The sequence below is a fragment of the Chaetodon trifascialis genome, chromosome 20, assembly GCF_039877785.1.
Source record: "Chaetodon trifascialis isolate fChaTrf1 chromosome 20, fChaTrf1.hap1, whole genome shotgun sequence".
Lineage (NCBI taxonomy): Eukaryota > Metazoa > Chordata > Actinopteri > Chaetodontiformes > Chaetodontidae > Chaetodon > Chaetodon trifascialis.
In genome coordinates this window covers 7083686-7103898 of record NC_092075.1, presented here as the reverse complement: position 1 = coordinate 7103898, position 20213 = coordinate 7083686, and the positions used below count along the sequence as shown (strand labels likewise).

General features: G+C 45.2%; 1 protein-coding gene across 5 annotated transcripts in view; it reads right to left on the bottom strand.

Annotated features, from left to right (window-relative positions):
• Positions 1-961: 961 nt before the first annotated feature.
• LOC139348307 (probable E3 ubiquitin-protein ligase HERC1) overlaps positions 962-20213 on the bottom strand; it is a 39006-nt gene continuing 19754 nt past the window's right edge. For 3 of the 5 annotated variants that reach the window (XM_070988254.1, XM_070988253.1, XM_070988256.1), the window contains exons 40-80: positions 19281-20068; positions 18692-18902; positions 17875-18044; positions 16999-17082; positions 15897-16083; positions 15669-15796; positions 15265-15473; positions 14899-15158; positions 14736-14788; positions 14446-14643; positions 13743-13908; positions 13415-13664; positions 12833-13055; positions 12455-12732; positions 11995-12122; positions 11586-11713; positions 11168-11395; positions 10368-10495; positions 10082-10281; positions 9777-9891; positions 9532-9660; positions 9276-9374; positions 8566-8739; positions 8198-8482; positions 8031-8096; positions 7793-7918; positions 7557-7695; positions 7195-7376; positions 6594-6749; positions 6355-6477; positions 6115-6217; positions 5695-5864; positions 5453-5591; positions 5187-5356; positions 4872-5041; positions 4547-4712; positions 4337-4413; positions 3397-3649; positions 3158-3310; positions 1598-1903; positions 962-1505 (exon numbers count right to left, since the gene is read on the bottom strand). In XM_070988254.1, coding sequence (XP_070844355.1) covers positions 1320-1505; positions 1598-1903; positions 3158-3310; positions 3397-3649; positions 4337-4413; positions 4547-4712; positions 4872-5041; positions 5187-5356; positions 5453-5591; positions 5695-5864; positions 6115-6217; positions 6355-6477; positions 6594-6749; positions 7195-7376; positions 7557-7695; positions 7793-7918; positions 8031-8096; positions 8198-8482; positions 8566-8739; positions 9276-9374; positions 9532-9660; positions 9777-9891; positions 10082-10281; positions 10368-10495; positions 11168-11395; positions 11586-11713; positions 11995-12122; positions 12455-12732; positions 12833-13055; positions 13415-13664; positions 13743-13908; positions 14446-14643; positions 14736-14788; positions 14899-15158; positions 15265-15473; positions 15669-15796; positions 15897-16083; positions 16999-17082; positions 17875-18044; positions 18692-18902; positions 19281-20068 — 7504 coding nt within the window. In that variant the 3' untranslated portion in view covers positions 962-1319. The remainder of the gene's footprint in view (positions 1506-1597; positions 1904-3157; positions 3311-3396; positions 3650-4336; positions 4414-4546; positions 4713-4871; positions 5042-5186; positions 5357-5452; positions 5592-5694; positions 5865-6114; positions 6218-6354; positions 6478-6593; positions 6750-7194; positions 7377-7556; positions 7696-7792; positions 7919-8030; positions 8097-8197; positions 8483-8565; positions 8740-9275; positions 9375-9531; positions 9661-9776; positions 9892-10081; positions 10282-10367; positions 10496-11167; positions 11396-11585; positions 11714-11994; positions 12123-12454; positions 12733-12832; positions 13056-13414; positions 13665-13742; positions 13909-14445; positions 14644-14735; positions 14789-14898; positions 15159-15264; positions 15474-15668; positions 15797-15896; positions 16084-16998; positions 17083-17874; positions 18045-18691; positions 18903-19280; positions 20069-20213) is intronic. The other 2 variants (XM_070988257.1, XM_070988258.1) reach the window with 2 other exon arrangements.

Genomic DNA, 20213 nt, shown 5'->3' with positions numbered 1-20213 from the left:
TGCTGACATTAGCATTTAGCTCAAAGCACCGCTGTGCTTACGCCATCAGCACAGCTTGTTGTAAAGACATAATCAAAGGCAGTAAAACACAGAAAATATCCAGGATGTTTCAGCACACATGATAATGCAATAAGTTAAGCAGAACCCAGTATTACTGATCATTTTCTGAAAAAAAGCTCTTTTTTTTCAGCTCAGAAACCCACACAGAAATACTCAGGCCTTCATTTTGTCTCATGCGTCGTCTTTCAGAAATCCGCTGAATGAACCCTTTCATTCCCATTTATTCTGAGGTGCACTGATTTGGTCATGATTTAGATTTAAGGTCGACGGACTACAAGATCAGAAATGTTTCTGATTTCTGTTCTAAACATAGACAACACTTCTTCAGTGTTTAAAAAGATCTTTCTGCAGTGAAGGGTGGAGGACCATCATCTGCTCTAATTCAGTTTGAATGTCCTTAAGTCTTTGTCAGCGATGATCAGAGCATCCTAAATGATTGATACTTGATGAAACGCACTGATCCTAATGGAATTTATTTTTATCACAGCTTTCAGTCAGTCACTTCGTACTGCTCAGCCATACTTCAGAGACCTCTGTGCTCATTTTGTTTGTAGACGTTCATTTCTATGATATTCATACACGATCATATTTATCTCAACCTAAAATGAATGAGCTATATTTGACCTGCTAAATGAACCACTGAAGGATCACACAGTATTACTTAATTTTTACTGTGATTACAAATATGTGGATAAAGGTCAGACTTACTATCATTATTTCTGCATTCCAAGAAATATTTATTCTGTTAGCCTTCATCTATCTGCATTTTTACACTTCCTGTTTCCTGCTTTCAGCTGGTCTGTGCACAATACAATTCATAACCTGAATGCATGCGTTTCCCATGATGATGACTTGATATATTTAAAAAAACTGGATGCATCAAATACAAAACGCCCCAATCCTTATTTAAACACTTTTTATTTTACAATAATACTGTCTTTGTGGGACAGGTCAATAAATTATTACATATTTTCAAACAAGCAGGCACATTAACTCATTTATTGTGGCTTTTTCACCTATATTTTTAAAAATCTTATTCTACATCCCTGTAGTTTTGATTCAGAGTAAGCACTGCAATAGTTACAACAACTTGCACAGTTGGAAAACCAAAACTACACGTATCTTTAAATCAACCAACATATAAACAGTACACTACCATACTGGTTTGGCGAATAAAAATCTGTGTTCAGTGCATAATGTGCATGGCATGGGAGAAGATACATTCATCACCCTGGTGGACACGGACACAGCCGGCTGCCTCAGTCCTCTGTGTCGGAGCTGTCTGCTGGGTCGGTGTTGTGGGTCAGCATGTAGTTGTCCATGTCAATGGATGGGCAGTTGTGGATGGAGTAACGCAGACGCTCAGCGAGGATGGCCTGGCTGGTGTACGGGGGCAGGCGGAACAGGAAGAAGCAGGTCTGAGCAGTAGGGAGGCCGTTGATGGGCTGAAGGAAAAAAAAAAAGGTTTATTGTTTGTGCTATTAGCATGTGTTTGTTCTTGTGAACAGGCTTGTTAGCTTGTTAGCGAGCGGCTCACCCTGTCGACCTTGATGATCTGGAACTTCTGCGTGATGTCAGCCGGGTTGGAAGGCAACCTGGACCGGCCAGAGACGAAGCGGAGGAAAAGCACTCGCTCCTCATTGGTGAACTCCTCCAAGCTCTGCCAAAACCAGCCAATAAGCTGGTGGCTCTCGGTGATGTCACGGTAACGCACGAGCTTCTTCAGCATCTCGACGGAGACCTCTGGCAGGCCGCAGACCAGCTGCTCCAGCTGCTGCGCCGTCAGCAGGGAGAGGAGGGGCACGGGGATGATGGTGGACATGCCCTCTCTGACTGCTGCCACCTGGATGCCACAGAACAACGTCAGCTTTGATACTTCAGAGGACGAGATAAAGGGAGCAACAACAGAACAACAAACAGGCTGTCTGCTGAGCACTAATGGAAGCTGGTGGGCAGCCTGGCTGTTTAATATGGATGCAGAGTTTCAGACACAGTGGAGAGAAATCCACAACAAAAAAAACTGTAATATTACCTACGTGGGGCGGGGATGTTTTGGAAAGAAATTAGTTTAAAGTTTGCTTGTTGTTTTTTAAATCTGCCACTTTTAATTCTCATATTAATGCCTGAAAGGGACATTTTACTTGCTGAGGGTTTGAGATGTTTGTTTAGGTTTCTACAAGTTCAGCAATTAGCAAATATTTCCATCTCAGTGAATTATTTGGCCTAGAAAATCACATCAATTTACTATCACAGAAGACTAAGATATTCACATTTGAGAGGCTGGAACCAGAAAAATGAAGTAAAAGTTTAGTGATATAGCACCTTTTCAAACTCAGGCTTTGAAGTGTTTTACATCATCATCAGTCCAGAAACCGAAAAGAGAAATTCCTGCTTAAAGAAATGGGTATTGACATGTTTTTGAAGCAGTCAGCAGACTCAGCTGATCTAATGGGAGGGGGAGAGTGTTCCAAAATCAGGTTGCTAGCACAGCAGAAGAGCGTTTGCCTTTGGTTTTACATTCAGAACGTGGTATAGCCAACAGGTTTGGATGAGTGGCCTCTCAGTGGTGCAGGGATTTAGTAGTTTGGAAATGTAGGCTGGAGCTAAGCCGTGTGGTGTCTTATAAGTGATTAAAAGAATCGAACTTCACTGGCAGCCAAGGCTCAAATAAGAGTGATGTGGTGATGAGATCTATGGCCGGGCGTAGCGAAGAGCCTGGCTACTGCATTTTGTACGATCTGAAGACATGCAGAGCAGTCTGACTGAGGCTGGTGAAAAGGGAGGGCATTGCAAGGGTCGAGACGGTAGAACATAAAGGCGTGAACGATACGTTCTACATCAAAAGCTGATGAAAACAATCTGAGTGACAATGGGATTGTAATGTTCCTGCTTCCAGACTCGGTCACAGCTTGTCTAATGACAGACAGTATGAGCTATTAAAGACTACATGAACTAATGGCACGTGAAATAGACTCATTGCTGTTGCATATCCTAAAGAAATCAGCATTCCCCGATGTTTAAATGTGTAGCAGTTTGCATGTTTACAGGTGACAGCAGCTTAACAGGTCTGCTGAAATCATTCTCCAACAGTTCAAACCTGTGAATCCATTTCATGCAGCCTGTAGTCCAGAGCTCTCTCCACATATTCAGTCCGGTTGGCAAAGGTCAGAGAGATGTTTTGACCTCCAGGAACCACAGGCACCAGCCTTCCATCAGCACTGTGGGCCATGAACGAATCCAGCGGGATCATCTTCAGGAGGTAGAAGAGGATGTGAGCATGGAAAACTGAAGATCTACTATCATTACTGAACTCCAGTGTAATTCATAGCATCTCACCACGTGGAAATTATCCTCTGTGATTCCACTGTTTTCCAGGTGAAGGATGCCTTGGAGGGTGCGGTAGGTCAGCAGGTCCACCTCCTCCAGGTCAGGCCCTCCCAATGGCATCGAGCAGAGCTGTTTCCACACCCAAGGAGCCAGATGCAAGTCCAGAGGTTTCTTGGTGCGGATAGCCACGGCCATGAGGATGCCCAGGAAGCGAAACTGGACCATGTGATCGTCTGAGAAGGCAGCTGGGTTCAAGAGGAACCTGTGAGGATACACAGCCAGTGGCAGAGGTAAAAACTTTGTTCTGTTATACAATGCCGATTCCAAAGAAGCTGTGATGTGTAAAATAAATAGACAGAATGCAATCATCTGCAGACAAACTGTGTTTACTGACAACAGTTTCACAAAGTAATCCTCAGTCCAAGTAGTTTATACGATCATGTGTTCACAAAGTGGTGAACCTCGCTCCATCCTTGCTTGTGAACTCATGAGTCTATCACCTGTTAAATTGGTGATAAATTGGTAAATTGGTCTATCACCAGAAAAATTGTTGGTTTCTTTGTAGATAAAAGAGCTTGGTCTGTACCAGCTCTATATGGAAAGTGTCCTGAGACAACTTCTGTTGTGATTTGGCGCTATACAAATAAAATTGAACTGAATTGAATTGTTACCAGTGAACCTGTTTACCTGTGGAATTTGTTTTCCAGTCTTTAGTTGCTCCTGTCCCAACTTGTTTGAAATGTGTTACTGCATCATATTCAGAATAATCATATTTACAAAAATCAATGAAGCTGATGAGGTAGAACATTACGCATACTGCCTTAGTGTTGTTTTCAATTGAGTATGTGTCAAAAAGGATTTGCAAATGATCACATTCTGTTTTATTTATATGTGAAATCAGGCTTGTACTTTCACTGATGACTATCAAAAGATGACTAGAAATGTGCACCTGTCAGTGTTACTGCCCACATCTGCAAAGCTGTTGGGAGTATGAATCAGAAGCTCCACCACACCAGACTGCAGCTCCTGGTGGAAACACATTATCATTTGTCAAGTTACAAAAAGCGTTTTAGAGAACAGAATATTAGAGAACATTCCCGGCTGCATTATTTGCTGTTTCTGTTGCTCTCAGACCTTCTCTTTGTGGGCTCCATCCTACCTGGCACATCTCAGTGATGGTGTCATCAAACACTCCTCCGGCATCGTCAGCTCCCTCTCCGACGAGCTTGACCTTCCAGGCTCGCGATGGAAGCCGCAGCTCCAGAGGATTCAGGCTCACCACCTGCTTCGCTATCTGCACGAAGATGGGCTTGCTCGAACGCCCTCTGTGGGAGTGTAAAAGTTTGGATGAACACGTGCAAGCAGATATAACTGAAAACTGCATTCCAGAACAGCAGAGAGAAAGCACCCGCAGCACCCAAAGTGCTGCACTCCATCAGCTGACTCCTGAACAGATTCCAGCTGTATATCATGGTCGTCCTTACCTTGTGGAAATCCGTTTCACTGTGATCTGTGGCCCATATGTTTTGCCCTGGGTCATTGTTCGGCCAATGGATCGCACGAGAGGCAGAGTGTTGACCTTGGGTGATAGAAGGCCTCTGAGCTCACCCCGGATGATGGCCGTCGTCCCTGAACTATAGCGTGATGTGGACACCTGGATGGAGGTAAATCAGACCTCACAATGAAAACCTGACAGTGAGGCAGAGAGAAGACTTACAAGCAGCAGGTGCAAATTATTTTTCCCTATGATTCGCTCTTTTAACGTATTAAAAAGGGCAGAAAATGGGATCAGAGATTACCGGGTTCTTGGCGTCCAGGTTGAGCAGCCTCCAGGACTTGTACATGAGATCAGAAAAGTTGTAGAGGACCCTGAGGCGCATGCTGAGGACATCAGGGCTGCAGTCTTTCAGAGTGTTGTACTGGGGAGGGACTGACTGGGGAAGGCCGAGCTGGAAGTTTCCAGGGCCGCCTGGAGATGAAGGCAACACATGGAAGTCCCAGGTGTACTTATCTATTGGAACACAGCTGCAGTGTGTGTGCATGTATGGCAGGACGGTGTGTGTACCTGAGATTTTCATCGAGGTAGAGGGGGTGGTCCACGCAGCGCTGTGGCAGCGGCCGGCGGAGATCTGTCGGATGTTCTTCCCCTGAAGGGCTGTTACGAGCGTGGGCTCCCTCACTGGGTTGGAGTGTCCAAGGCCAAGCTGGACTCACACACAAAGACAGCAATAAAGGCTTCAGAGTTCTTCTGATGTGCAACTTCAAATCGTCAAAGTGTATAATTTTACATATCAGGATGCTGGTTACCTGTCCTTCACTGTTGCAGCCCCAGGCGTAGACGTCTCCCGTGGAGGACAGAGCGAGCACATGTTCACAGCCCACAGCAATGTCTTCTATGCACAGCCCCTCCAGAGACGGCACCACCTGGGGGCAGGATTTATTCTTCAGCATGGAGTCCGGCAGGCCGATCAGGCGCTCTGAGGGATGAAGGAACAGAAGCAAGCCAAGTAACACAGAGGCACAGACAAGCGTGCTCAAACACCAAGCCGACATAAGAGTTTTCATTTCTGTTGTGGAAGTTGGTGAATCGATTCAGAAGAATTTTGAAATTCTGCATGCCATGACACATCAACAGCCGACATTTTTCAAAAGTAAACGTAGAGAGTATAACAACAATATTAAAGCTAATAATGCAGACATTTTTCACGATTCTATAATATACAGTACCTTGTCCAAATGTGTAAACATGTCCATCACAGGCCAACGCCACAGAGAACTGAGTTCCACAGCTGACCTTCTTAATTCCCTTGTTGCAAAGCTGCTCCACTTTCTGAAAACAGGAACAGCCAAAAATAATATTTCATCAATACTATATAAAAGCACTCAATTCACATTAAAGTAAGGGAGTCAATACGACATAATGACCTGTGTTCTGTCCTTTGAGGATGCCTAAATCTGTTAACTTACCTGAGGATAGTATTTCGCTGTAGAGGAACCTGTTCCCAATTTGCCGTAATCCCCGTCTCCAAATGCCCACACAACCATGCCATCAAGAGACAGCACCAGTGTGTGGTTGAGACCACAAGACACCTGGGAGAGGGGACCAGGTGAGCTTTGTTCCATTATCTTTTCATCGTTTATCTTATTTCGCTGAGGAGACTGTATCGCCACCTGAGTTTCAGAGTAACAAACAGTCCGTTTCTTACCTGTCCCACATGATATCCCTCGAGGGCAGCCACCCTCTCGGGCAGCATCTTATTGGATGTTGACCTTTGACCCAGACGACCAGATTCTCCGCTGCCGAAGGTGAACAGCTTCCCATCTGCTGTGACCACTGCTGAGTGCCGGAAACCACAGGCAAGCTGGGAAGACAAAGCTGTGTGAAATGCTCAGAAAACACAGTTAAACTGATTTGTCTAACGCTTCAGTTTTTTGGTCTTTTGGCCTCTTGAACACGTTTGCTGATTTCAAATATTATTTACACACGTTACAAATGTGAGAAATTTCAGACGGTTCTCTTTGTATAGAAGCCAGTTGGTTACAGACAAGCTGGATCAAACAGATAACCTGGAAGAAACTAAACCTTTAGGAACAGAATAAAATACATCTGCTCCATCATTGAATGGTGAACGTACTGATGCACAGCAGAGTTGCCGCTGTAAATCAAGCAGCCGTCCTATGGAAAAGTATTGAAGGAATAAAGGCGCAACAGTGGCTGGTTCATGCCGCCAGTTAATTATGTTACCACTAATAACGTAACACTTCCAACAATACGCAAAACTATCCTCAAGGCAGGATTATCTCTACCTGAATGACCTCCTCTCCTTGTAAGGCCTCAATCTGTTTGGGTCTCCTCTGCCTTTCACTGTTGCCGTGGCCCAGTTTTCCGAAATCTCCGTCTCCCCAGCTGAACACCTCCCCAGTCTCAGTCAGGGCCATGGAGTGTCCATCAGATCCACAGGACGTCACCAGGTGAGTCACCACATACCCTGCCCGCAGACAAAAGAGTCATTGAAGCTCGATTTATAAAAATAATAATGAGAGACAAATAATGAATAAATGCGCCTGTGGATGTAGGAGCTGCCCCATTAAGCTGCAGATTTCATTGTTTGAGGCAAGAATGGAAATTCGTCACAGCATCCAAAAGCGGAACAGCTCAGACATCGTACCTTGAAAAGCAGAGATAATGGTGGGGACGTAGAGGTCATCAGAATTGCCCTGGCCCAGTCTGCCATATTGTCCTTCTCCTACAGCCAGCACTGTTCCATTGGATTGGACCAGGAAGGAACAGTTCTGCCCACACACAACCTGAATGACAATGAAAACACCCACGAAGGCACAAAAATATTAAAAAACAAATGCAACCAAAGGTAAAGTCTGTGCCCTGAGTGTAGAAACCTGCTACCTGTTGTGTTTGTAACAGAGAGGGTGCAAGAGTGGGCAGCATGAGGTTAGTTCCCATTCCTGCCAACTGTCCGTAACGTCCGTTCCCCCACAAGTACACCTCACTCTTCCCCCCTTGTTGCCAGTCCTAAAAAACACAACAGGTCACTTAGAAGTTACATTCTGTTATAACACTGTCCAGCTTTTGCCCTTAAAAAGGGTGAACACTGTGTGGTGATTCAACATGGCTAAGCTGTTACCTCTGGCCTGCTGGTGGCCCATGACATCAGCTGTTCATCCATCCTGAAGCTCCACTTACTGTTGTCCTAGAAGAGACAGAAGTGTCTCAGTACATGCTTACACTGAAGAAACATATCCACCTATTCCCTGGACAGCAAATAGCACAGAGAGGACTGTCACCACTCACCAGCGCCTTGCTGATATCTGTGTCATTCTGCTCCTGAAAATCTGAAACAATGAAGGATTCTGGGAAGGCAGTACCGCTGGCAATAGCCTCAGCGCTGCGGACAGTGGTGGCGTAAGTGGCGAGCCAGTTCCACTCTGACGGGCAGGAGTGGGCATCAGGAGCGGCGTGGTGTGGGGGGCGGGGGTAACGGCACAGGTGTTTCTCTAAGGACAGACCAACAGTCAGGGAGGCCAGGCTCTGCAGGAAGGCACTGTGGACTAGCTGGTCGCCGGCTGCCACGTGGCTCTGCATTAAGAGAAGAAATTCAAAGTCACTGAGGCTGACAAAACAACACGGGAACAATGTTAAGACGTAGCTTCAGTAATGACCCGCTCATAGCTGTACTGCTCCTGCAGCAGCAAGGGCAGCCTCTCCAGGAAGACAGCCAAACAAGGGGCCCGATTTAGACCCAGGATGTTCTGGCTCCTGAGGACCATACGACAGGAAGCGAGCACGTGATTTTGGCTGATCCAGTCAGGCGTGCAGCAGATCAACAAAACATCCTGGCAAAGAAACAATGGCAGAAGAGAAGTGTGAAAACATTTGGCAAAAAAGCATGAGGGTAGGCACTGTGATACAGAACATTTGGGGGAAATACGCCTGTTGCTTTCTTGTCAAAAGTTTGATGAGAAGTTCAATACCTCTATAGTGTCTGTATACTAAATATGAAGATAAAACCTGGAGACAGTTAGCTGAGCGAAGCATAAATGCTGGAAACGGGAAAACTGCTAGCATGGCTGTGTCCAAAGGTTAAAAAACATCATCTTTCAGTACTTCTAAAGTTCACTAATTAGCACATTAAATCTAGTTTGTTTAATCCATGCAAAGGCTGATGTGTAAAAAATGCTAAATTGTCGCTAACTCTTTCCTGCTTCCAGTATTTGTGCTAAGCTAAGACGACCATCTCCTGGCTGTGGACTCACAATGAATCCACAGATCTGAGAGTTGTGTTGATTGTCTCATCTCACGTTCAGCAACTAAACAAATGCGTATTTTCTGAAATGTCCTGTTAACATTTGATGGAAACTGAAGTTATTACCTTCGACCTCCCAAAACAGGCAGCTACACCCAAGTTTGGTATCCAGGTAGTATCGACGACTGAACCCAGACCTGTAACAGTCTGTGCGACTGAACCGTCCTGCAAGATGAAGATGGAATGAAATTCATATCAGAGTAATACACAATACCAGTTTAAATGTCTGGTCCGGTACATGTCTGGATTGTAAAGTGAGTGATCTTTGTACTGACGTCAGGTTGAGAAGTGACGGCAGCAACAGTGAATGAAGTTTTCTGACCTGTAAGGACCAGATGTTGAGCAGTCCCCCAATCCCTCCAGAGACCAGAGCCAGTCCACTGGAGCAAAACGAAAGTGACTTCACTGCCGTGATGTGGCCGTGAAGTACAAGCACACACTTTGCTCTCTCCTGCCGTAAAAAGAAACACAACTGGATGATTACATGAGTTACAATCAAACTAACATTTCAAGATATTAGTAGAACCAGGGCTGCAAAGAAAGCTCCAACAGCAGATCCAAACAGACCTTGACGTCAGTGCTTTTATCCTGGCTCGATGGGCTGTTCAGTGTGTTGGGAAAAGATACAACAGCACCCCCCTGTGGCAGTGTCCAGACGTGCACAGAGCCATTCTGACAACCTCTAAAGAAACATGGATAGAAATAAATGAGAATCTAACATGAATTATGTGCACCTTGCACTTAATGCAAAACAATTCTCTTTATTTGTGCTGCAGCATTGTTAAGGTTTTTGTTGTGAAGTTACAACAAATAATCAAAAAGAGAATCTTCAATAGAGAAATAAATGAAAAAAATGAATAATGTGAACTCACGCAGCCATCATGAGCCTGGGATCAGGTGCTCTGCCAGCCAGTGGGCACCATTCGGCGATGTTAACGGTGCTGGTGTGAATGAGGGAGTGGAGGGTCACCCAGGTGCCCCCAGAGCGTCCCAGTATCTTCACTGCCTCTGATCTCCCGAGACAGAGCAGCAAGTGTCCCGTGGGGTCCCATTTGAGAGAACTCACGCTGTCCTGTAGAAAGAGGAAATCAACTGAAAAATGACTTTATGTGACATATGTAGACTGACTCGGGTGTGGAGTGCAGTTTGCAAACAAACCTGGAAGACGGACAGCACAACAGGCTGCTCATTCTCATATGTCTCAGTGGTGGCCAATAGGATCTTTCCACTGGGATAACCCACTGCAAACGGTTTGTCCTCGCTGTGCCAGGCGACACACTGGGCAGCTACGAGACACCAGAGAAGAATAGTCTCTTAAATGAAGCGTTGGAGATCGATGCCACTCTCATGTCTGTACACTCAATATGAAGTCACAGCAAGCACGCAGTTAGCTTAGCTTAGCGTAATAAAAAGAGACAGGCTAAAAGCAGAGGGAAACAGCTAGCCTGACTCTGTGCAAACCTATAAAAACACCAGGAAGTCACTGTGTCCGGCCAAGAAATAGTTTCAGCATTTGCTCCATTAACTCCCTGTTAGACTGCAACTTGTTATTTTTACAAAAAAAAAAGATATAAAGTGTTAAAATATATATTTTTTTACTTTTAGATAGAGACAGGCTAGCTGTTTCCTCCTGTTTCCAGACTGTATGCTAAGCTAAGATAATCACCACCTGGATGTTGCTTTATTTTCACCATACAGATATGAGAGTGGTATGTTCTCATCTACATTTCTGCCAGAAAGCAAATAAGCCTATTCCCCAAAATATTAATTACTTACTGAAAAATTAAATATCAATTCCAAACACCATTTTCTAATAGATCGACTAAAAAAATGATAATTCACAGTGGAAACATTAAATACAATAGGCAAATAATTAAGAATATGGTTCTATTCAATTTTAAATATTCCTTGTGTCACTGATTTTATGTAATGCCTCCCTCTGTGATTCATCTCCTCACCCTCTTTCCTGTGGCAGTGGGTGAGTTCGGTGCTCTTCACATGCAGGTCAATCTCCTGCATTGTGACCTGCAGCCAGCAGAGAGATCCATCCAGGCGTCCCACCAGCAGGCTCTCCACAGGTCTGTTCTTACCGGCTGCTGGCTGGTCGAGAACCCACAAGCTGAAGGCCTGAGCCCAGCAGAGGGCTGTGACCCGAGACATCTGAGCCTCCACGTGACAGTGCGATCCTGTAAAGTTACACAAAAATCCACATCTATTGTAACTGTCACAACTGTGTTTTGCTCTTTTTTATGTCACTTGAATATTTGGAGACACTTTTCATATTCATCTGCAGAAGAACAAAAGCTTCTCATTTTAAATCTTAATGAAATCAGAGATACACCAGAGACCAGTAAAGCGCCAAAAAGCCAGACTTACCCCTGATGTTCATGATGTTGATGTGTTTGTTCTCTGGAGCAGCCAGAAAGTTTCCCCCCGTGCTCCAGTATACAGGAGACATGTGATGACATCTACCGGCCCTCTCACTGCTCGATCTGTCTGTTTTACTGGAGAGAGCCACAGGAAGGAGACGTTTACAACCACAAGTCATCCCACTTTCTGATAGCATAAATGTCTGTTCCTTCATCCAGAAGAACTATTTTGCAATTAAAGCTAAAACTTGTGTCTGAGTACAACTACTGTATCTAAGACTTAAGAAGGTCTCATCTTACATTTCTAAACAGTCATTACAAGCTTAAGGACAGAAGGTATGACAGGCAAACAATCACCACTAATAAACAGAGAAACCCTCACTGGACAAAATACTACAAAAAGGAGCAGACATAACCTGGTAATGCAGGAGAAGGTGGTCTGTAACTCCACGTTGCTCTGGCTGATGCTCCATAGCTGCACCACCTTGTCCTGAGAGCATGTAGCCAGCAAACTCTGATCACTGTTCCAGGAACAGCTGGTCACCTGGAGCAGATATAATGGACGGCTTGATATGTTTTGATATGTCAGACCTCACCCTGCTTTGGTGGGTGTTTTACAGGCATCCGTTCTCATTTCTGGCCTCTTACTGCCGTCCACAGTAATGGTTCGCATTGTGATTGAAATTGTTGGAGTCGAAATGAACAGACACATTGTTTACATGGATAATGGATGGTCTTAGAAATCTGAGTGTCCAAACTGAAGTTTTAGAGGAAAACAACCCTAAAATCATCCCATTCTGTACTGAGAGCAAAGGAAAAACTGCTGGGTCAATGAACACACAGCAAAAAGGGTAAATTACAAAGCAAGTCTCTCACCTTGTTGTAATGTCCTTCCAGCCTCTTCAGAGGACATTTGCGCAAGTCGCCGGCCAGGTCACTGTATGTTTGGGGCCGATTAGGACCGTCCCTTCCTGTGGCAGCCAAGGCCTGCACCAGCTGCTGTGCTGCCCACTGGCGGTGTTTGCTGGTCAGCCTGGCAGACAGGACACACGCTGCCAACGCATTAGCCAGCTCCAGGGGGCCCACTCTGGCACTCAGGTGGGGTAAAGGAGACGGAGGCAAGGACGAGGAAGACACCCCCTGGTTTCCTGTATCTAGGTCAAACAGACATATGCAGAGAAGAGCTACTGTAAATAACAAAATCACAAGGTTTCAATAAATAATTACACGAAACAATACAACTCTTTCTCTCACCAGTAGCCTCGTGTTCAGCTCTGTCTGGGCTGTAACACTGAACGCCCTTTTCAGTGAGCAGGGACACCAGACTCTGTGTGACCAGGAACGTCGGGGGCGTCTGCTCATTGTAGTCCTTCTGCTGCTGGGCTCCCGGGGCCGTTAGACTGGAGTTCAGACAACCTCTCTGCTGTGGGTCACTGATGGCCCCAATGTTCACCCCTGTAGCTGCTGCCATAAGGTCCTACAGGGAGAAATATTTAAAGGACGTTCACATTTCTATCCATTTTCTTGCAGTTACATTTATTTGCAATGCAGTAATCCTTTAAAACCAGGTTAAATAAAACATGTTCCAGCGCATTATATTCAGTGCTGTGCAGCTTGAATCGATGAGTGGTGCAACTGTTGCCTACATACAAAACCAACACAAACAGGTATAAAAAATCTTTAATTTATTCTCATCTCAGACAAATCTGACACTTTGTGATATAGAACCGATATGGTGATATAGTTATTGTGATGTAGATTTGAGATCGTATCATAAAGCCTGAGTATTTAGTAAATACAGTATTTATAATACAGTGGCATGACAAGAGAACTGACCTGAGTACAAATCTCCACCAGCTGCCTGTAAGCCACAGGGCTGTGAGACACCACACTGCCAATGGCTGAGGAAAGAAAGCTGAGGCAGGTGGAGTTGTTGCGCTCCGTCACCATCCCCTTCACACCTGGCTGCCTGCCCACACAGGTGTGAGCCCTACCCCCAGCTGCTAGAGTCATTAAACGAACCAGGATACGGATATCCGCCAGACCCAAGGACTCGAGCCCGTTAGACTGGCTGCACACAGACGCACTGGAGACAAAGATAAGTCTCAGAGTTAATTGGTGAAAAGAGAAGACATCAACGAGGCTCTATTCCAGACAAAAGTACCTGGAGGCAGTCTGAGACAGTGCTCTCATCACCATGCTGTATGCTAGCAGAATCTGGGCTGTGGAGGTGACTCTTCTTAAAGCTTTAAGTCTGTCATGAGAGTCCCTCAGTGATACTGCCTGCTGTCCAAGGCTCAGAGAGGTCTTCTGCTCAAGAAGGGCATTCCCTAGCAAGGAAAAACACATAACAAAAGTCATCTAATACGCCTTTATATATTCAATTACATCTTGCTAAGCTCAGTTTTGGAGCATGGCGCCGGTATCCATCTGGTGTGGCCATGAAAAAAGTCAAAATACTGGATGAGTGAGTAAATGAGTGATGAGTCACTCTGCTGCAGTGAGTCTGGCCGAGGTTGGATTCTCCCGCTGCCAACCAGCACAGAGGGAATGTGGGTGAGTGTTACAACAAGTGGGCTAAATCCTTCCCCAGAGATAAACTTACAGAAGCGTTCATTGAAACATGAACGAGTGGACAGTGAGCTACTGAGTAACTGCAACCTAATGCTCTGTACATGTCCAGCAATGCAATATTTAGAGGTTTGCAAATAAGGGAAGTTTAATTGTCATCGCGGGTGGTTGGTGTGCTGTTACGCTGTCCTGTCTGGTAGATGTGCAGAAAGTGGGACGGACAGACAGGCGGCACAAAAACACAATGCCTTCAGCCACAGCTGTCGCCAGCACAGAGGCATAAAAAAACATAATACCCTTGGGAGGAACTGCTCTGGCAGGGTCAGCAGAGCTGTAGACCAAGGCTCCGAGGGGATCTGGCTCAGTGAAGGCAATGGGGTCTGGCACCAGCTTCTTTTCAGTCAACCCCAGTGGTCTCAGCAAAACCCCAAAGTCCTCCAGTCCTGTCAGCTTGTCTGTGTCACACTCATCTTGGTGGCTCATTTCCCAATCATCTGAGGACACAAAAGCACCATTCAAATCACAAAATTAACCGTAAAATCATATTAAAGATTGAATCATTCTGAGCTGAAGTGGCCTTCCCTACCATCAGACGTGCTGTCCAGCTGGCCAATCAAGTCAGATGTCAGACCTTTAATCCTGAAGCAAAGGGAGTTTTTGAAGTTTTCAGAAAAGCACAACGACTAGAAACAGTCTGCCACATGTAATGTGTTGCATGCATCCATCCTTTCCTGTAAAATCTGCTGTACCTCTCATATTTCGAACTCGGGTCGCTCAGGTTTGCAGCCAGATACTTTTCCCTGCAGGAGCTGCAGAGGAGGTAGAAGGGGAAGTTGGAGCCACACTCCCCTTTGAACCAGACGTCCACGTAGGCCCCGGAGCTGTCGTAACCCTTACGCGCAGCACTCTGACCGCAACCCGGGTGACGTCGCTTTATGTGATTATTAAATTGCAGGGTGAGGGTGTTGCACAGCTCACACTTCACCATCTGACTGTGTTCTTCTCCGGCCTAAAAGGGTAATGAGAGCAAGACAACAGGCTTAAAATGATGTCAAACGACTCATGAAACAAAAAGACATTATCACGTCCATCAGGTGTGTCTGTGTGCGTGTCACCTCCACTATCTGTAGCGTGTCTCTCTCCAAGCTGAAGAATGAAGGCGTGAGCAGGTCCTCGTAAGTTTCTTCATGGTATGGATCATCCATGTAGCCCAACTCCGACTCCTCCTCGGCAGAGTAGGGATGAAACTCCACCTGCTCTGGCCAATCGCCGACTGATGTGTGCTGCTGGTACAGCTGCGGGAGGGGGTTGGGTGATGGCAAGTCTGAAAAGACAGCGAAATGTACAGAAAACTGAATTTTGATTTAAATCAGCAGCAAAAAGATTCCATGGAAAGCTTTTATTTGATCGCAGTATTTCAATCAGACCATAGAGGCTTGAAACCAGCACGTGGACGTTTGGGTTATGCTCGAATGCAGCTTCAATATGCACATTTTATTTCTGGTTCAGTGATTCTGACCTGCCCTGCGGAACGAGGTTCTCTGACTCGGGCCCGAGCGTCGCCGCCGTGCTGGAGGAGGTCTGTTCCTTGTGAGGTGGACGTCCAAAAAGTTCTCCCTCTCTATCCAGTCGAGCCCTGGCAAGAGACTACAAACAAAATAACATACAGTCCGTCATTCTACTGTTTTATTCACAGCAGTGACAATACCACAGTGCTAAATGTCAGCATGTTCCTCGAATCCCTGACCTTTCACTGGGTTGACTGGTGGGGCGTTCAGGACATTGTACAGTCTCGGGCCCATCTGGAGACGGGGTGTCAGGAGCACCCTCCGGTCTTGATGACTCAGCTGCCTGCTGCTCCTCAGTCAGGGGGTGCTCTAGCATCCAGCTGGCCAACACCTCGATGGTTTGAGAGTCCAGGTCACCTGCTACATCTGGGAGGGACCACAGGGAAGTTGAACTGTCAGAGTTCAAAAAGAAAAGATGGATCATGGAGCGCTGCACTGCTAATTCATGTCGGACATCACCACCAGATGATCATGTTTCTGTGCGCTGCCTGAGGTCAGGCTGGCACATCTGCTCTGACGATATGTGACATCGGTTAGAGTGTGGAATTGTGAATGAGTGAGGGCTTAAAATCTGAATAATGTGGAGAATTTATGTGATTAAAAGAGGTGGTGCCGAAACTACATTATTGGTGCAATGTGTAAATGTGTGTCCACGTACTTTCTCTCATTTGCTTGTCAATCACAAACACATAATATGTGCCATGCACGTGCAAAGAATCCAAATTTGTTCACCTTTACCATTGCAGAAAATGCAGTCTTAGAAGACGATATATTCTGTGTGCAACATTTCATTGAAATTCAAATGCACTGTTAGCCAACATATTCCAAAAAAAGTGGGTAAAATCTGAAATCTGAAAAACAGATTACACTGATCCAGGAGGTACAGTCTCTGAGGTACACATTGTTTGTTTGCATGTGACTGCAATCTGTTTTGATTTATGTTTTTCGCAGCATCCCAACTTTTCTGCAATCAGGACTCTATTAACGTATCAAATTTATGAAAATTGTAATGTGGTTCTTTATTGTTTTTGCATTTAAAAAAAAACCATCGTGGCCTCAAGTGATTTCCACCATTTTAAGAGCATCATGCTAATCCTTAATTATTTTAGAGTCCTCTAATCTATCTAGAACACAATGCATTTTTCATTCATAAACTAGACTCTTCTGTATTCCAAATACTACAAAAAGGCTGCAGCACACGGTGAAGGACAGATGTTTAAAATAGAAAGCACACAAAGCAAAAAAATTTAGCGATATCAGACACACTCCACAAAGCAGTACCTGCTGCCTCCATGGCCCAGTAGATATGTCTCATAGAGAATCCCATTTCTAGCAACCGACTGGTGACAAACATTTGTGTCCGTTCTGGTGGTTGAGGAGAAAAGGAAAAGTACACAAAAAACAGAAAACAAAAACAAGCCCACAGCTCCATTCGGAAATTCTCATAAGTGTAGACTGTAGTGAAATTTGTCAAATGAATCAAATATTTTCACATGTTCTTCATGTTCTCGTGTTTTAGTTTACACCAAAAAACCCACTAAATGTCAAGTAAATTCAATTTAGCTTTAATACTCAGAATGATTGATTACACCTACCAATCAGCTTCCTGTTAATCCTAAATATGACAGTGAGAGCAATGCCCTTTCCAGAACTGTTCAAAAATACCACCAACATAGCTGATGATGAAACAAATGGTGCCATTCAAGCATGTGAGGTCACGAACTGTGTCATGCATGCATTTGATAGTTTCAATATCGTATGTGTCCAATAGCAGAGCAAAACACATGCTGTTTTGAGCAGAAGATCAGTTGTGACAAATAGCTGCACATACTGTACACAGTATAAGACCATGCAAGAGACAGACAGTTCCCACGGAGTAATGATAAATCTGTTACCGTTTTTTACTATAACTTGACTTTTAAAGTACATTAATAGCATGTTTGAGTGTGAAGCCAGCATGGGGGAAAAAGTTTGAAAAAACTGAGCTGACCTGCAGGACTGCAACGATTAGCAAAGCTATTCTTTTAACACAGTATGTTGTTTATCACTCGTTTATATACGGAGACACATTTAAATCAGACAATTTTTTCTCTTGTATTTCTATGGACTGACATCCGACAGCTTTTCCCCCATTACCGTCTCTGCGCTTGTTCTTACCCAGGCTGCTTCTGGCCTGTGTGCTGCAGGGACCTGGTTCCATGAAGCTAGTCTGCTGCTCTGTGAAGGCATCACAAGAAGCAGAGCTGGCCAGGCTGAAGCAAGGTGGCAGCACGGGGGGAGAGCTAACCAGGCCGGTAAGCGTAGGGAACCGAGTTAAGACCATGTGCCTAGAGGGAGTGGAGATACAGTATATGCAGTAATAACACAGTGCAAGTGGTGCTACACTGCCAGCGTTCAGACCTGAGCAAACATTTGAAATCTAAAGTATCTGAAGGAATAAGGTGAGCTTTATTTAACTTGACTTTAAAACTCACAATAAACCAAGCATGTATCCTGATACGTCAGTTATTTGACTCTCAATGTTATGCTAAAGCACGGAGTTTGTCGTTGTGGTACCATCTGACTGAAGGTGGTAGAACATGTGCTTTGTGCTGTGAGAGTCTTTGGCAAAGAGCGTGGTACTATTCCTGTCAAAACTCTCCTCCCTGCAGGACTTTGATTGTGATTTCTGCACTGAAGCCATTTGTTTGTTTGAAAGCAGAAATAACACTGACGCTATCAGCTGGCTGGGTTAGAAGGACAAGCAGGCAGAGCTGCAGCCTAGGTTAAAGACGGTGCAGGCAGAATCCCCACTCTCTTCTTTCAAATACATCCTAACTCACCCATTCCCTGGACTTCAGAAAAGCTGCTGCTGCCAAAAGATAAAGGTCTGTAGTAATCAGTGACATAAGAATTGACTCTAGTTATTGTGTTTGTGGCCATTCAGCATGCTTCTACTCAACCCACGGTTATGATTAACCCTTCTTCTACTCACTGGAGGAGGCTGATGGGAAAGAAAGGGTTGAAATTATCAAGGCCATCTGCCTGCAGGTTTGTTGGCAGAGAAGATGCCAGGTCAGTGTTAGAGGATGAGGCAGAGGCTCTGTTTGATTGGCCAAAGATGGCGGTGCCTTCTGAACCCGCGCTGTACAAGGACACAGAGCTGGAGGACTTGGAAATGGGCTGAGACGAGTGGTGGCCAGATTCTGCAAGGACAAGGTGGAGATCAGCCCAGTCTTTGAGCACTTACAGTAGTAAGTAGGCAAACTGAAGTCTTTCTGAATGTTGATGATTAACATGGCATAGCATTTCAACATTTTCCTGTATTAACAGCTTGTTTTACATACCAACCAGAGCTGCAACAATTAGCTGATCAACAGAAAATTAACTGGCTAATCTGATGCTTTTGCTTGTCTTAAAATTTACTTTTCAAGGTCAAAATGTGCTACTTGACAAATTCCAGCCAGGTCCACTCATCTTTGTGACTTAAGTCTGACAAAATTCAAGTTTACAGCACTGCAATGCAACAATCTAAGTAAAATAACTACCAAAGTGTCTTCAGTCTTATCCATAAATCTCGATACCTTTGTGTTCTTTGTCCTCCTGCAGTCTGCTGATGGCTCCTTTGTAGATCATGACCTGAGCTCTTTCCAGGTCGGCAAGAGACACGCTCTGTTTGATGGGACAGGGCCTGACTGCCCACTTCACCATGCTCTGCACCACATACTGCAGCACTGATCTCAGCTCAGCACTCTCATCCCACTGTTTGCTGCTGGCCTTGGCCTGGTCAGGGGTCGGGCTTGACAGCGGACTCAGTGAGGAGTTGGGAGGGTCATGTTTAGGCACTAGGAGCAAATCTGATAGCTTCTCACAACTGAAAATGACAGTCAGGGATTTCAAAGCTCCAATGAGAAGGTATGAGACTCTAACTGCTCTCAGTTCAAGGGCGAAGGCATCAGCTTTGGAGGTTTGGGATGTCTGGGGGGGTTGGGACGGACAGGTCAACTCCTGATGATCGACGATCTTTGCAGCATCTTTGGTTGAGGACGGTGATGGGAAGGGGTCTGACTCAAACCTCTGCTCCTTGAACTTCTTCCTCTCATCTTCTGTCATCCACCTGACGTCAGCAGACATGTCTTCATCCCGACAGCCCTGCGTCTCACTCTCTTTCATGTTCTCCTCTGAGTACTTCCTTTTGGGAACTGGATGAGCCCCCAGCCATCCCTGCTCCTCCAGCAGCCCCATCAAATAAATCAGATCTAACAACACCGTCGGTTTGAGGCCTCCGAGTGGGGTGACGTCGCAGCAGGAAATATCACAGGGCTCCAGCGAGATGATCGGCGTGTCGCTGGGTGACCAAGAATTCATGGAGCTTAGTTATTGGGAAGGACGGGAAGAACCCACAGATACAGCATGGAGTGACACCAGGACGGATTCAACAGGGATTAATGGATTTAAGAATGAAGAGGAAGAAGCAAGAAGAAAGTAAGATCAGGGGGGTAAATGATGAAATTAAA